The sequence below is a fragment of the Nelusetta ayraudi genome, unplaced genomic scaffold, assembly GCF_046127955.1.
Source record: "Nelusetta ayraudi isolate G7.1 ecotype Tasmania unplaced genomic scaffold, CSIRO-AGI_Nayr_v1 ptg000010l, whole genome shotgun sequence".
NCBI lineage: Eukaryota > Metazoa > Chordata > Actinopteri > Tetraodontiformes > Monacanthidae > Nelusetta > Nelusetta ayraudi.
This window is the reverse complement of record NW_027466060.1, coordinates 423,313-438,866: the sequence shown is the minus strand read 5'-3', so window position 1 is coordinate 438,866 and position 15,554 is coordinate 423,313. Positions and strand designations below refer to the sequence as shown.

The following is a 15,554-nucleotide window of genomic DNA, read 5'->3' as shown; positions in this document are numbered from 1 at the left end:
CTCCCTTAAAAGCCATTTGACTCAAGGCAACTATAATTTTGAAGTAGCGGTCAAAATTCTGAAACACCTGGGCAACATGAGGATAACCACCACAGCAAAGTCAAACCTTTTCTGTATCCCAGCTCAGGATCGAGCGTCTGAATGGAAACAAGGAGATCCTGTATGCTGCCTCATTAAATGGGCAAGGCCTCGTCCTGTTGGTGGGAACCGAGGGCTACCTTGCTGCTTCCCTGCTGCAGGTGGCACGGCATCGAAATTCTGAGGGGCAGATCTCGCTGCAGTTGCCTTCTAACGAGGCTCAAGAGCTGCAAGGGAACTCAAATTTGTCATGCTGGACTACACACACACACATGCACATACACACACGCCATCTAACATCTGCAGCTTTAAAGGCAATTTTGTTCTGTTATCCGGTTTTCAGGAGATACTTTGGAGGAAACGGGATCTTATACTGCAACGTAAACATAAACAGGCTCCATATTCAGTATTAATTCAAACAAGGACTTCTATGAAAAACTGTGAGGTGACTACACTGACTGCAATAACCCCCACCCTAACCCCAAATCTAACCCAAATCGTAACCCTAAGCCTTACCTCAACTCCAACACCAACCCTAACATATCCCTGACCCCCATCCATAACCATAACCCTAACTGAAACTTCAACCCTTCCTCTAACCCCAACCCAAACCCTAAATCCAACCATAACCCCAACGCTAACCCTCACTGTGACCCCTACTGTAGTCCTAACTCCAAGCATAACCCCAACTCTAACTTCAACCCTAAGCCCAACCCCAACCTTAACTCAAACTCCCAAAACTAATCCTAACTCCAAGCATGGTAACTGCTCATTGGTCCGACCTCCCATTAGGGTTAGGGTTGGGGTTACAGCTATGGTTACAGTTAGGGTTAGGGTTAGGGGAGGCCAGACCAATGCCATGCTCCCCCAAGCATAACCCAAACCCTAACTCCAACCATAACCCTAAACCTAACTCCAACTCCAACTCCAATTCTGAAAAAGAGTGAGGGACACACTGGGGAAACTGCAAGAAGAGCAGAAACTGAGAGCTTGTTAGGAAAACTTGCATTTTTCTCCACAAAGGCAGCACAAAGACGTCTGTGTTCAAACAGGAAGTTTGCTTCTGTGGCAGCTTCAAATGGACCTCAGATGAATGAAGTGTCATGTGACTGAAATCACCATCTAATGATGTGAAGCTCATGACACTCTCTGGCAAACAGCAGAGGCAGTGGTGGCAGTGGTCGTCGATTTAGGCTCTTACTAAAACATTTTTGAACCAAATCTTAACAACACAGCGAGCCAGTGGTAGCATCTAGTGGCTGTAAAGTGCATTACATGCAAATGAGCGCCTCAGTCAAATTTTGCAAAAAGCAGGTGACTTCAGCATGTCTCTGTTAAGGTTTTACTTTCAGACGCAACATCGACATCAGACGACATCGCTCTCTAAAGAGTGCCGATGTCAAGGTTAAAGGATGCGAGGGGTCTTGAGAGCTCTGTGATCCTGGTGCTAAAAGACTTTCTACACTCGCAGTGAGTTCTCATCTTAAAATATGGTATAGGTCTTAGCATGCATAGACACGCACTCCCCCACACTCACACACGCTGCATGGGTGGACCTGGAAACATAAGCAAGTCTTTCATGAGATCAGCCTCTACCTGAGCAATAAAGAGCCATCTGTGCTGTGAATAAACTGATGATGGCAACACACACACACACACACACACACACACACACACACACACACACAGAGGCATGCAGGCAGGCTGGAGAGGCACAGAGAAATGCTTGTTTCTGTCACTTCCCACCTTTAGCGTCGTGGCACTGAGTGAATGTGAGGTCAGGTTAGTTCTCATTCTGGGCATTTTGAAGCAGTTCAACTTAAACCTGACCAGTGGTTCCAGCTGGCCACGGCAAGACGAGCAAGACGAGGGACGGCGCCGTTGCGTGGACTGGTCATTGATTAAGCTGCTCGGTGACACCAAGACGAGACGGGGCAAGGTTGGTCGGTTTGCTTTTTTGCAGTTCTACTCTAATTTACATGACAGGGTTTCGTCCTTTCTGCCCTAACTCTGTTATTTCCTAACCTTATTTTTAATTATCTTATTCCAATCTGAGAAAGAAATGACCGTAATGCCGCTTTAACAACAGGTGCATGGCCAAAATTGGACTTGAACATTACTGTTTGTTTTTTTCATGTAAGACTCAAATACCAAAGACCAACTACCACTACCAAATCAAAATACATATTTAAAATGCATTTATTCAACAAACTTTTAAAGCTAATTTAAATAAACTATCTGCGATAATGCTTGAGCTGTAAGAGACATTAACAAGATATACAGGCATTGAAAAATCTGCAAAAAACTCAGAATAGAAGAATTTCAAAAGGAGATCAAATGTTTGTTTTTTTTTGGAAGTCCATCCATTCATATTAACTTGCTTAAAATTCTATTGTGAGACAGTCAGCACTTCACTTGTGACTTTCTTGCTTTAAAGCTATGACAGTTTGGACATCCTACGAAGATCCTGCCAGTAGGATGACATAAGACACTGCGCCATGTTCAAAAGGTGGCTTTTAGCCCTCATTGCCCATGTTGGCATCATCGTCCTGGGCCTGTGCTGCTGTGTGTCCCTGGTCTACCTCCTGGCCTGCAAGCCAGTGTCCTACAGTGGTCGGCAGTCTGCGCCGTGGTCTGGCGGGACTCCCACTAAGGAGGGCTACATGGCCGTGTTGCAAGAGAGGGAAGACTCTCACAGGCATTACATCAACAGCCTGACAAAGCAGATAGCCCAACTGAAGGAGGCTCTTCAGGAGAGGACGCTGCAGCTGCAGGAGTCCCTGGACAAAGCCAAAACCAGAGGGATCCTCCCGCGGGGCCTGGAGAGTCTCCACCGAAGCCCAACACAGGCCGACCTCAAGGTAGAAACGCTAGCGTCTGAATGTGCATCTTCGTCTTTAGGTCTTCATTCTTCATTTCTACCTTCAGGAGTTCTTCCGCTCCCAGTTGAACCGAGCCGAGGTAAACGCGGGCGTGAAGCTGTCCAGCGAGTATGAAGCGATTGCTTTTGACATGTTCACACTGCGCAGGTGAGACCCGGCACGGGGCGAAGCTTCGAGGTACGGCTGTATTCGTTGTAAGTACGTAACTCAGGAGGAGGGTCTCTCTCCCCCTCTGCTGTTCTGTTTAGGGTGTACCAGCTGGAGATGGGGCTCACCAGACATCCAGAGGAGAGGCCTGTGAGGAGAGACCGCAGGGATGAGTTGATCGGTGCCGTGGAAACGGCTTTGCACGTCCTGAACGGACCCGAGCAACGCGCCGACAGCAGCAGGCGCAAACACGCATACTCACCGTCAGATTTCATAGAAGGTGGGAAAAACGAGTCCATTCGCGGTTCGTCACTAGTTTAGACTCGATGCATGAGTCTAAAGAGTTCAAATGATTTCACTGCATGTTTGTCATAATGAAAGTAAAGTGGTATTTCATGGGCCAGCATTTAGACTCTACATCATTTTGTGTCATTTGTGACACATGGTAAATCGCTTTACAATATTCTGAACTAGTTAGTAGTTCATGTGACAACAAACCTCTGTGTTGCAGGTAATCATTTAATGCTGTGTCCATGTTCACAAGTACTTAGTCTGGAACTGCTGTACAGAAATCTTTTATTACTTGCAAAGGCCAAAATTTTTTTTTTTAACAGTCTGTAAAAATATTTTTCTTTCTTTGTTTTTTTTAAAGACCTGCTTTGATTACTTCATCAAGGGGTTGAGTTATTGTGACTGATGTTACCTATCTTTAAAACTATGATTATAAGAAAAAAAAAAAGAAGAAAATACAATTACCTCTCTTCAAACTACCTATATCATGCTTAAATGCATTATTTTCCCCCTAATGTCTTCAGGGTTGACCCGGACAGAGCGGGACAGAGGAACCGTGTACGAGCTGATGTTCAAGGCAGAAGGCTCGCAGGCCTTCAGCCAGGTGGCGCTCTTCAGGCCCTTCGGCCCTCTGGTGAAAGTGAAGAGCGAGTGTCTGAACACGCGCAACATCCTCATCAACATCATCATACCTCTGTCAAAGAGGACGGAGGCGTTCAGGCACTTCATCAGCAACTTCAGGTAGCAAATAATCTGTAAACTCTGCATGACTCCTGAAGCTAAATGCATGGCAGCAGATTATTTCGTCCAGTGGCAGGTGAGCAGGTGTGTGTATGACTGTTTTTGCTGCTCTTCAGACAAGTGTGCATCCATCGTGACGACAGGATTCATCTCACCGTCGTCTACTTTGGTCGAGATCAGATAGACCAGGTAAAAGCAATCCTGGACCAAACAACCAGGTAAATTTTTTATTTAATTCTCTACACCTCCATTACATTTGCAATTTGATAGGCAAATTACCCTTGACAAATCTAGTCTAAGAAACAACCATCGCAAGTGTTGTGTCCGATATTCTTCACAGCAAACTGTGGATATCTATGTCAGTTGATAGCCACCTAACGTTCCACTGTTATCGTATTTCAAATATCATTAATATGTATTCAAAATTGTATTATTTCATCAAAAATAATAATAATATAATAATATAAACAAATTAGAAAAAAATGAGGTGTAACATTCAGTGTGCTGTCCTCTTCCCACTGTCCAATCAGAGAGACCAGGTTCAGGAGTTTCACGCTGATCCAGCTGAACGAGGAGTTTTCACGTGGGCGGGGCCTTGAAGTGGGCGCCAAGGCGTGGAGGCGGAGTCAAAACGTCCTGCTGTTCTTCTGCGATGTTGACGTCCACTTCACGGCCGACTTCCTAACTTCCTGTCGACTCAACGCGGAGCCAGGTGAGTGTGCGGAGGGCTGCATGCGTGCATGCACAAGAGCTTTCACAACAGTTTCACCACAGAGGCGTTGCTCAGCACGCCACAGAACATCATTCTACTGCCAATGAAATACCTTTCATAACACGTTTTCAAATTTGTCTCATGTAATTTATTATCTTGCTAGGTTTGAGCATGACTTGAACAAATATGCTCCAACTACAATTTCAACTTCATTATATGGACCTCTGGTGGTTTTTTGTACTTACAACATGTTTTACAGTATTATTTACCCATTTTTATCCAGATTCCTGTTTTGTTTTGTTTTTACTGCCAGTTATCCTTTGTTGTCTTTGTGGACTGCATCTGTCGAACACATTTCCAAAATTCTGAGGGGACCTTCTTGTCGTCTCTAGGTAAGAAGGTGTACTACCCTGTGCTCTTCAGTCAGTACAACCCAGCGATCATCTACCGCAACCACACGACAATCCCCTCTATCCAGCAGCAGCTGGTGGGTATACAGATCAACAGTATGTCCTCATGAGATGCCTGGATTCACTTTGATTTAGCTAAAGGTTGAACATTTTGCAAAAAAGTTTTCGTTTTTTTTGTTTTAGTTAATTTTTGTAATCATTAACATCGCATCAGGAGAAAAATAAATAAAGGTCTGAAAATGAGTCATAATAAATGAAGACTGGGTATTTTAAAACAACACTGCCCCTCCTTCTCTCGCAGGTCATCAGGAAGGAATCTGGATTCTGGAGAGACTTTGGGTTTGGTATGACCTGCCAGTACAAGTCTGATTTCATCAACATTGGTAATGATGGGGATTCTGCAATCATAGATTTTCCCCCATAAGTAATACGGCTGATGTCATGTTACCCCTCAATAACCTTACACATCTCAATTGTCTCCTCATTTTATTTCATGAAGGAAACCAGTTGAAAAACCATGCACAGGTTTTTTGCTAAATGTGTTTTTCTGCCCACCTGAAAAACGGTTTATTTTGTTCCAACCCTGGCAGGCGGTTTTGATCGCAACATCAAAGGCTGGGGTTTGGAGGATGTGCACCTGTACAGAAAGTACCTTCACAGCAAGCTGATGGTGGTCCGCTCGCCGTCCCGCAGCCTCTTTCACCTGTGGCACGAGAAGAACTGTGCAGATGAGCTCCCTCCGGACAAGTACAAGATGTGCATGCAGACCAAAGCCATGAGCGAGGCCTCTCACAGCCAACTGGGGGAGCTGTTCTTCAAACGAGAGATCGAGCTCCATTTAAACTCCCAGAAACTGAAGAAGACATGGGGAAAATAACTTGTGGCGAACTGTGACAGAGAGAGCAGAGCTCTGCTGACGTCATTTCTCCCTATCACTCTTTTCTGTTTGTTTTTCTTAATCACAGGGAACAAAGTGATTGTGTCAACCCGTATTTATGCGAATGCTCAAAACTTTGGCTTGTTTTTAATGATTCTGTGCATAGTGCCAAACTAACAGCAAACATAGTTGTGGCAATAAACATTGAACTGTGTAATGTGTACTTCTCATTTCTTCCACAGAAAAGACACAGGGTTAATGTGGTTATGCTACTGCTGAAGGTTTACATTGGTAGAATGTAGCACTTCAAGCAAAATAGGGATCCAAATTCCACATCAACTAGACATTGATTGGTATGTTAAAGTGCAAATGCTGGAGTGCATATTAGATAAGTGATAAGTGCTTAGTGGTTGTGTTATTGGAAACAGCCGAAGGGCTTTCAGGAATTGCACTTCGGCACAGTATAAGTTCAACCCACTGTATAAGTTCAACTATTATCAATATTGCACTTGGTTAGTATCCATGATTATACCCATATGAGCAGGTTTGTGCACAGAAGTGGATATACGATAGTGGATACGACTCATTTGTGAGCCTGGACTGCTTCCAACAGCAATAAAACACATGGATTAGTATAGCTTATGCAGAATAACAAATGTGCTTATGTCAGATTGTTGGAACATTCTTGACTGTCTACGTACGTAGTAAAATGAACTGAGGGGAGGCAGATCAGAATTAGAAGTTGTGTTCCAAGTTATTGAGGCCCAGTATGACAACCCACAGCCAGGCCCTTCTTTTAGATGCAATTATAGAATTATAGAAATAGCAAACATACCGGCAATACTTTTAACATTATGAGCTATTTGTAATTTTATATGTGTTCATTTCATATTCTAAATAAAATTTACAATTACGATTACTATTTTACAAATATACATTTTTCTCAGAGTTTGAACAATAACGTCTAATGATAATGCATTTGATTGTGATGAGAAGACAGTTCACTCCTCTATTAATAGACACTGATTTAACCTCATTACTTTGGAGGGAGGAGCAACGCAGCATCGGCCGACGGCAGTGGTAGCGTCAGCACTGTGCGCAATAGGCCCGACACTCCCTTTCCCACTTCCCTATATGAGGTTGTGTTCACGTACACCACAGAAATCGAAAAAAACAAACAAAAAAAAAAAACAAATAAAAAAAAACGTATTTCAGGACTGTTTTGCTGGGGTTTTTTTTTTTGTTTGTTTTTTGCTACACTATTTTTTACTATATTTTTCATAGCATAAACACATTGAAACCACAATGCAAGTTGTATTTTTAGGGCAATATTTTCTTTAAGTAAGGTAGAATGTTGATTGACTGACCAATGGCCAATGTGGAAGGACCATCCCTCTTCACCATCATGAAGTTGTTAAAGGTCTAGACGTGAGCAGGTTTTTCTTGATTTGCTGATTTTTGAAAATTCTAAAAGGGCGCTTGAAAACACTAGAAACATGTCATAGGAGATACTGCACAACAGTAGCAAAGCAAAAAACAAAAAAGTCACTTCATTGGACTAGTACTTGTGACTTGTAGGCTGAAGGTGATAAAAGCGCAGGTGAAATAAGAACTTAAGAAAACAGTCAAGTAAAAGAACAGGCTACATTTGTTTGCCAGCGTTTACCCGGCAGAACAAACCTTTCCATCATTTACATGGCAAGGTCTTAGATAAGAGTTGTTATTGTACACAAGATGGATCCCAGCTTTGGAAATTTCACTGTTGTTGTGCTCAGTATACTACACAGATAATAAAAACCTTTAAAAAAAAAATATTTTTTTGTTGTTGGTGTTAACAGATATAAATCTAGGCCAACCATGTAGGCTCCAGAGACAGAGGAAGGCTATGAGCTGAACTTGTTCATGGTTAAGTCCACTGGCTCTCTCTAGTCTGCCATCACCATTTTATGTTACAGCATACAATTTTAAACAAAAGGTCATTCATATTTGACAACACTACCAAGCAACGTGCTTAGGTTTACCTGTCAAATCTGAGAAGCGATCTTACCAAAGTGATTTACAATTCCCAGCGAAGCAGCCCTAAAAAAGAAAAAGAAAAGGAAAGTGCTAATCCCTGTTTTCTGACATCGCACTTGTTCTCGCTTTTTTGCATATGAGCTGTGGCATGAGTATACAAATCATTAAGCCCTGAGGAGAACCACCTTTTGGGTGTGGTGGCAGAGTACAGCTGGCACTGATAAATGCCAAATGAAAGTCAATTGCTCTTCGGCATCTTAGCACGACATGCATGACTTTTAATCGTTTTATTTGATCCATTTTTTTTTTTTCCCCGTGAATGGTACATATTTGGTGCGTCCGTTACCCTGTCCAGAAACGCTGCTCCACATACCTGGACACATATTTCCGAGCTGTCCGTGAAGGCAGCGTTAATCACAGCAGTGTAGTACGTGCTAGCGTACGTCACCGGCCGCTGTCCCCCTAGAGAACGCGACAATAGTATGAGGGGTAATTTTGATGCATTATGAGGATCAGTGAGCAGCGGAGAGGGTGAGAGGCTCGTCCCTGTGCTGGTGCTAGAGTAGTTTAGTAGTGTATAGCTGACTGATAAAAAATCTATTTTATTATAGCTTTTTTTTTTTTTTTTTTTTTTTTTAGCTTTTTGCGCCCAGACCACCGCGGTAGTTTCTTCTTCTTCTTCTTCTTCTTCTTCTTCTTCTTCTTCTTCTTCTTCTTCTTCGTCTTCTTCTTCTTCTTCTTCTTCTTCTTGTCTCTCGCGCTTCTCTGGATAGTCCCGGGACTCGCTGGCTGGGACAATGACACCGCTTGTGTTTTTAATTTTTGTGATGGTGTAACGAGACATGTGCCGCGGATAAACTGCGTCTCGTCTCGCCCAGAAGTAGCCGGGACAGGCGCAGACACAGGACTTTTCCCCCCTAGCGAGACGGACGCCAGAAGAGGACGAGTCATGTTCGAAGCCACAGGCTTCCCCCTCGTCGCGCTGGACTTCACCTGCCTGGTCCTCGGTGAGAGTCAGTCCTTACTTCCGCACACCCACCGCTGTGTTCCGCCGCTCTTTCGCGCTTTGTCACGCCAGGTCATATACACTACACGGGGCTGTTGGATTTTTTTTTTTTTTTTTTTTTTTTTTAAAGATGTATATATTCTTATAAGCAATGCTGTATTTGTAATCACATTGTACATACGTGCTGCCTTAGTGACAATGGACTAGTTACTCTGCGGCAGGATATACTTCAGTGTTGAGGTTCCTTCAGTAACTGCTGAGGTATGAGGGACGCACCCAGACAGACATTTCCTCCTGACTCATTTTGCCCCTGTGTCTTGCCCCCCTTCCCCTGAGCTGTGTCGGTGCTCCGCGGTCGGTCATAAATGCTGACTGGGCAATAAAAGGGTTCACTTTAGGCAGCAACCGCCGACTCAAACAAGTTCATGGTAAATGTAAGAAGGCCAACTCCATGTCTTCTGCCGTGAATGGGCTTCAGTAAGACCACTTGTGTGAGGAGGAAGGAGCTCTTGTTAACCCCAACATACCATATCAAAATAATGTATCTGCAAAAATAGGCACTACTGACTCAGAATTGCCCGAAATATGCCCCTAAATACTTTCTGGGAGTAACATTTTCTCCTCCATACTTGGTAAAAGTTTTCACATTTTACCAAAAAAAAACCATTCATCTCAACGGGGAAACTTCAAACATGAATAACTTACAATTAAATAAAAAAAAACAACAACAAAAAAAACAATCCTAATCCTAAACTTAACCCTAACCTTTCTTTGACCCTCATCTCAAGACAAAGCGTCTAAAGGCGAGAACCCTAGAAAAAGGCCAGACCATTAAGAAAAACGACAGGAGTGAATCTTAAATTTTCGAGAAGGAAAAGAAAAGTGACAGAATGTGTGATGGTCACAAATGCAGAATGCCAATGTCTATAAATGTCAGTGCAATTAAATGCACATTGATTCCTGTAAAAGTCACCTTTAGTCTTTCAGTGAACGTGCTATGCAATAAATATAGGCTGGCCTTCATTCATTGCATAAGGCTTTATGTCTGCAATATAAAAAAAAGTTTTACATCATTCAACCTGGAAACTTTTATGGGTTTTGAAGTCAGATATACAGTGGATGGTCCATCTCTATCAAGGTTTCTGTATTCTGTGGGCATATAAGTACTGAAACAATTAATATCAATCGATATAACAGATGACATTAAATGCAACATTTTGTTCATAAAAGGGACTTGAGATCATGTACAGAGGTAACAACGATAAACCTATTAGATCAACCAATCAGTCATTCGGATTTGACTGGCACCGCTCCGGTTTGCAAATCCAATTTAAACATGTCCCGACAAAATTACTGTGACCGCAACTGAATCACTCAGTCAAAAACCTCAACCACAAGGGAAAGAATGGGTAAAAAATACCAGGAAGTGAAGCGGCTGTTATTATTCTAATAAGGCAAGTTTGTGCAGGTCCTGACTCTTGTCACACATTAAGTTTACTATTCAAACACTCTCATTCTCTCTTTGTTCAAAGCTTAAACCATGCAGTCATTTGTCAACTTGTTATTGCAGTTGTGTCTTGTTGAATCACGGGTCCTTGGGCATTTTGTTCAGTTCTTGTCAAACTTCACCTTGAAAGGCAGAAGTCAATGAATTTTTTTACATGTGAGTGTAATTGTAAAGTTTTGTCTTTCACTGCCTGGTTTCTCCGGTGATGAAAACATAGTCTGTCATTTTATTTCCTGAACAGTTGGACTTCCTTTTTTTATCCTCACACCTCAACACGCCCCCTTCAAACGGGGTTTCTTCTGCGACGATGAGTCCATCAGGTATCCTTTCAAGGAGGACACCATCTCCTACCAGCTGCTGGGAGGAGTCATGATCCCATTCACTCTGATTGTGGTAAGTACACAGGAGTAGTAATATTCTTTTGCCTGATTGTGTGGTAAATAACCACTTTTCTATTCTTGATTCTTGCAGATCATCTGTGGCGAGTGCCTCTCTGTTTACATGTCCCGCATCAAGAACCAGTCTCTGGGAACCAAGTATGTGGCGTGTGTCTACAAAGCGGTGGGCAGCTACGTGTTCGGTGCCGGCGCCAGCCAGTCCCTGACAGACATAGCCAAGTACTCCATTGGCCGCCTGCGGCCACACTTCCTGGCCGTGTGCAAACCGTCGTGGGATCGCATCAACTGCAAAGCTGGAGGATACATGGAGAACTTCACCTGCACAGGAGACAAGTTCCTGGTAGATGAAGCCAGGTACAGGCTCTCGTTATAGTGCCAAATCTAGGTCAAAGATATCTTTATAAAACCATTAAATATTAACAATCAATCACTAATTGTATATGAGGTATTAAGAATTAAGAACACAACGTATCACTATAAAATTTGCCGCTGGGTCTTCTTGACATGCCTTCCTATCTGCACTTGTGTTTCTGATAGTGAGGCTGGTGTCTAATCTGAAAGCAGAAAAGTGTTGGAAGACAACTGAAGATAATATATAATATTTGTGAACCATATGTAGAACATTTAATAAAACAGTACACTTACAGGTTAGAATAGAATAGAAAATAATAAAATACTTTATTGTCCGTCCTAGATGGTGACAGAAATTCTTCTTCAACAGCGCTCACGAATACATTTACATATTTCCCATCAAGACACATTTTTAAAATGATAAAGCGAATTGTCAAGTATTACCAGTATTAGTTCAGGCTGCACATGCCCTAAAGTAAGTAGTAAAGGACTGAAAGTAAGGCTTTGGGTTAGCACTTAAGTACTGCACCTTCTTCTCATGTGGAGCAGCTCATCACACTGCTGGGATGGTGCAACAGAAATCAGCTGTGGTTTTGAAAGCATTTCGTAACTGCGACCTTTTCAAGCTGCAGTGCACCTTTAGTGCACTACATTTACAATTCCGTATCCCTTTCCAGGTTGTCCTTTTACTCTGGCCATGCTTCCTTCTCCATGTACTGCATGTTGTTTCTGGTGGTGAGTACCGTACACATTTCTACTTCACCCTCATGACAACAACCGTGATAGTCATCGCTTTGCTTTGAATACCTGCGCTGCTTCTGCTGTACCGTGTTGTTTGTGTAGCTAATCGGTTGAATACGCTCTTAGAAAGATAAGGTGTTTACTCGACACAACTCCATTAGTATAGTAGCCGCCGGCATGTCTTCTTTAAATATTCCTCCAACGAAGTCATGTCAGGTATTTACTGTTTTGTCTTTTTCTCCTCCCGCAGCTGTACGTTCAGGCGCGGCTCCAGTCGGAGTGGGCGCGGCTTCTCCGCCCCACCATCCAGTTCTTCCTGATTGCCACCGCCGTGTATGTGGGTCTGTCCCGTGTCTCCGACTACAAACATCACTGGAGTGACGTGCTGGCTGGCCTCCTGCAAGGGGCAATAGTGGCTGCGTTTACAGTAAGTCCCAAGCCAGGTTACCATGTTTTAGGTTCGAGTGCTGCAGATGAAGGCTTCACTTCTCATATCTGTTTTTTCTAAAATAAAACAAGCAAACTGAAATTTTACAAATAAGTATGTTTATTGTAATACTTTTTTTTATCTAGTGCAACAGCGTGATAGAATTACCCAAACAGACAAACCATACAGTTCGCATTGGTGCTGCCTTGCATACTTCCTGTTAATACTCTTGCTTTGCTGTGCCTTCCACGTTTGGAAGGGATTCAAAGACAGGATGGTCAGAGGAATAGAATAGAATAGAATAGAATAGAATCAACTTTATTTATATAGCACATTTTAAAACCCACAGGGGATTTATTGTCATTGCACAGGAGATACAATGAAATGCACAAATGCACTCGTGCTGGGCTCAGTGATAAAAAATACTCACAGTAAATTACAATGAATACATTTTACCATCTCATCGTGACAGGATGGTCAGAGCACAGCTGCGTTCTAGCGCACCCTGTTTGAAAAAATGAAGGAAACGAAAGCAGCTGTGTTTCAACTTCCTCCCTCGCTCTTCCACAGGTGGCCTGCGTGTCCAACTTCTTCCGACAGCCGGTGGAGCCGGTGGTGTCGCAGGAGGAGGATGAATCCCACACCAGCTTACAGGAAAACCCCTCCAACGGAAACCACTACGGCAGCACCGACTGATTCCGGGGGCCTGGGAGACAGAACTCTTACTGAACCTCCTAACTCCAAAAATGGACACAGAGGACCTCAGAGGCTCCACTGAACTGCAAGATTTGACCGTCCGGCTGTTTCTGTGCGCGCCTTCATCCACGTCTGCGCAGCGACGCTGACGCCTGCAGGCTTTAGCTGCCGCCTTTGCTGCGGTCAGTGAGCTCTCATTACCCGACGAAAAGCGCACTGCTGATTACAGTACTCACACTTTACCGAGTCATAAAGCAGCCGGAGGCGCCTGCCAAGTGTTTTTTTCTTCTTTTTCTTCTAATAAACCCACCAAAACGCGTTCCATTGTGGAATGACAGCACAGAATACAGCACGGTGGGTTCACCTTCTGAAAAATGTTGCTCCTACTTTTATTTTTACAGTCTGAGCTTGATGGAAATGTGGATTCTAAATGTGTATGGGTCTGAAGTTGCCTTCGTGAATGAATGAGATTCCTTCTGGCCCGAATATAATGAGAGTCTGTGTGCGCACGGCGAGCAGGCCTGTCGAGAGCCTGGCACCTGTGAAGAAGAAAACCAGGACTGTCAATTTTAGCGCATGATGGAGACTCAATGGAGAAATAATATATGTGACATTGGATTTTTTTTTATATCTTTTATTGTTTTATTGTTTTTCTGCCTAAGCCAAAACATTGCTGCTTGTCACTCTGGAGTCCTTCGTCTGACACCTCTGGTGCATTGTTCCTGTCTGTCTGCCCTCAGCAGTGTGTACAGAAATGTTCCTATGCTTTAAACTGCATCCTTTGAAGCGGCCCTCGCGTGGCAAATAAACAGAGAGGGAAGTGATGCCTGCATGTTTGGCTTCTCGGGAGGAAACTGGGCAGACGAAATGCAGACAGAGCTTTAGTAAGTGCTCAGCACGGAGCAGCCGATTGGCTGTTTTCCCAGTAAAACTGCGCCGTTAAAGAAGTGAGAGTGAGCTGCAGACGTTAACGGAAACGTCCGCTCTAATAAAGGGCTGCAGTTGCCCTGTCGTGCAGCATCCTTGCAGACGGACCACCGACACCACATTCAAGCGATGATCGATTAGTTGTTAACATTCCTAATTGATATACTCACAAACAGGACAACACAATAATCCAACTCCAACGTGGCCTTTCAATTTTGGTTACTAATTTGGAACATGAAAATGGAGTTAAATACAGCACCTGCGGTTGTATTCAAGAAAGAAATCTTTTCAGAAGTTCTTCTCTTTTGGATGGTGACATAATAATTCAATGACTCATTCTTTTGCGTTTTAATGTACCTTCTGCTTTACCTTGGAACAAGCCAGCCAAAAGACACAGAGGAATTTGTCTCACTGGGTTTGACGTTATTTACTTGCAGACAGTGCATTGGCTGCAAACAAGCGTCGGGCTCACAGTTGAAATCCTATTAAAGAGACTGAGAGGATAAAGGGAAGGTTAACACACGGGGACACTGGTAAACCCCTGCCGTCAACGTCAAGCTGTGAATTGAGAGTGCGGCGGAAGATTGTTGCTAACGACAACAGCAAATGAACAACGACACAGTGGATCACAGTTTTGCTTTCCCAATATCTAGAGTGTAACGTCAATTAATGAAGGTTCAAAAGGTGGGTTAAAAATTACAGGAACATATTTAGATGTAAAATTAACTAAAGGGCTCTTAAGCTAACTACAGTGTAGTTTTACATCAAAAGTATATCAAAAGCATTAATGTTTTTTGTTTTGTTTTTTAACCTTGGTTAACCTAATTTGAGAAGACCTGATTTTGAAGCAGCCCACAGGGCCAATGGTTAAAGAACTGTAAAACTCTAGTTAGTGCTTCTTTTTGTCCTCCTTCTCCTCTGACACTGACTTCTTTGGTTTCTTTTGCACCAAAATCAGCCAAGCAAGAGGTGTGGAGGCTGCTGTGGGAAGTGTTGCTGTAAAACAATACTTGTCCTTCTGAGAGGGACAGGTAACCAAAGCTGTACAGGCCTATACCACGTGATGTTGGGAGTCTGTGGTAATGGCACGGCACGGGTGCAGTTCTCCTTGTTGCGTATCAAAAAATACGGAAAATGACAGTGAAACCACATTTTAAGAGGAGAAAAGAAACCCACACAGTGTTGCTTACACAGAGAGCTCTGCTCTTGCATCTTCTCACCAATGACATGGCATGTCTGTCTTCCTCTCCAGGAAGTAAGCAACATAATTATAGGTAGTTGTGGTTAGAAAAGGGTAAAAGTAAACTCAAAACATGCTGTGTAATTAGCTTAACTCAAAAAACACTC

At 43.1% G+C, this 15,554-nt stretch overlaps 2 protein-coding genes across 2 annotated transcripts; both read left to right on the top strand.

Annotated features, from left to right (window-relative positions):
* Positions 1–1,556: 1,556 nt before the first annotated feature.
* LOC142884038 (chondroitin sulfate N-acetylgalactosaminyltransferase 1-like) lies at positions 1,557–6,355 on the top strand. The gene is made up of 10 exons (XM_076019449.1): positions 1,557–2,017; positions 2,516–2,939; positions 3,007–3,107; positions 3,209–3,387; positions 3,923–4,139; positions 4,256–4,357; positions 4,670–4,851; positions 5,244–5,338; positions 5,563–5,644; positions 5,852–6,355. Exons 2-10 carry the CDS (start codon positions 2,577–2,579, stop codon positions 6,136–6,138), a joined length of 1,608 nt encoding a protein of 535 aa, XP_075875564.1. The 5' UTR covers positions 1,557–2,017; positions 2,516–2,576; the 3' UTR covers positions 6,139–6,355.
* A 2,520-nt stretch (positions 6,356–8,875) lies between these two features.
* On the top strand, positions 8,876–14,104 carry LOC142884039 (phospholipid phosphatase 1-like). The gene is made up of 6 exons (XM_076019450.1): positions 8,876–9,161; positions 10,909–11,060; positions 11,139–11,419; positions 12,094–12,151; positions 12,408–12,584; positions 13,155–14,104. The coding sequence occupies exons 1-6, from the start codon at positions 9,104–9,106 to the stop codon at positions 13,278–13,280; spliced, it is 852 nt and encodes a 283-aa protein (XP_075875565.1). The 5' UTR covers positions 8,876–9,103; the 3' UTR covers positions 13,281–14,104.
* The last annotated feature ends 1,450 nt before the right edge of the window (positions 14,105–15,554 follow it).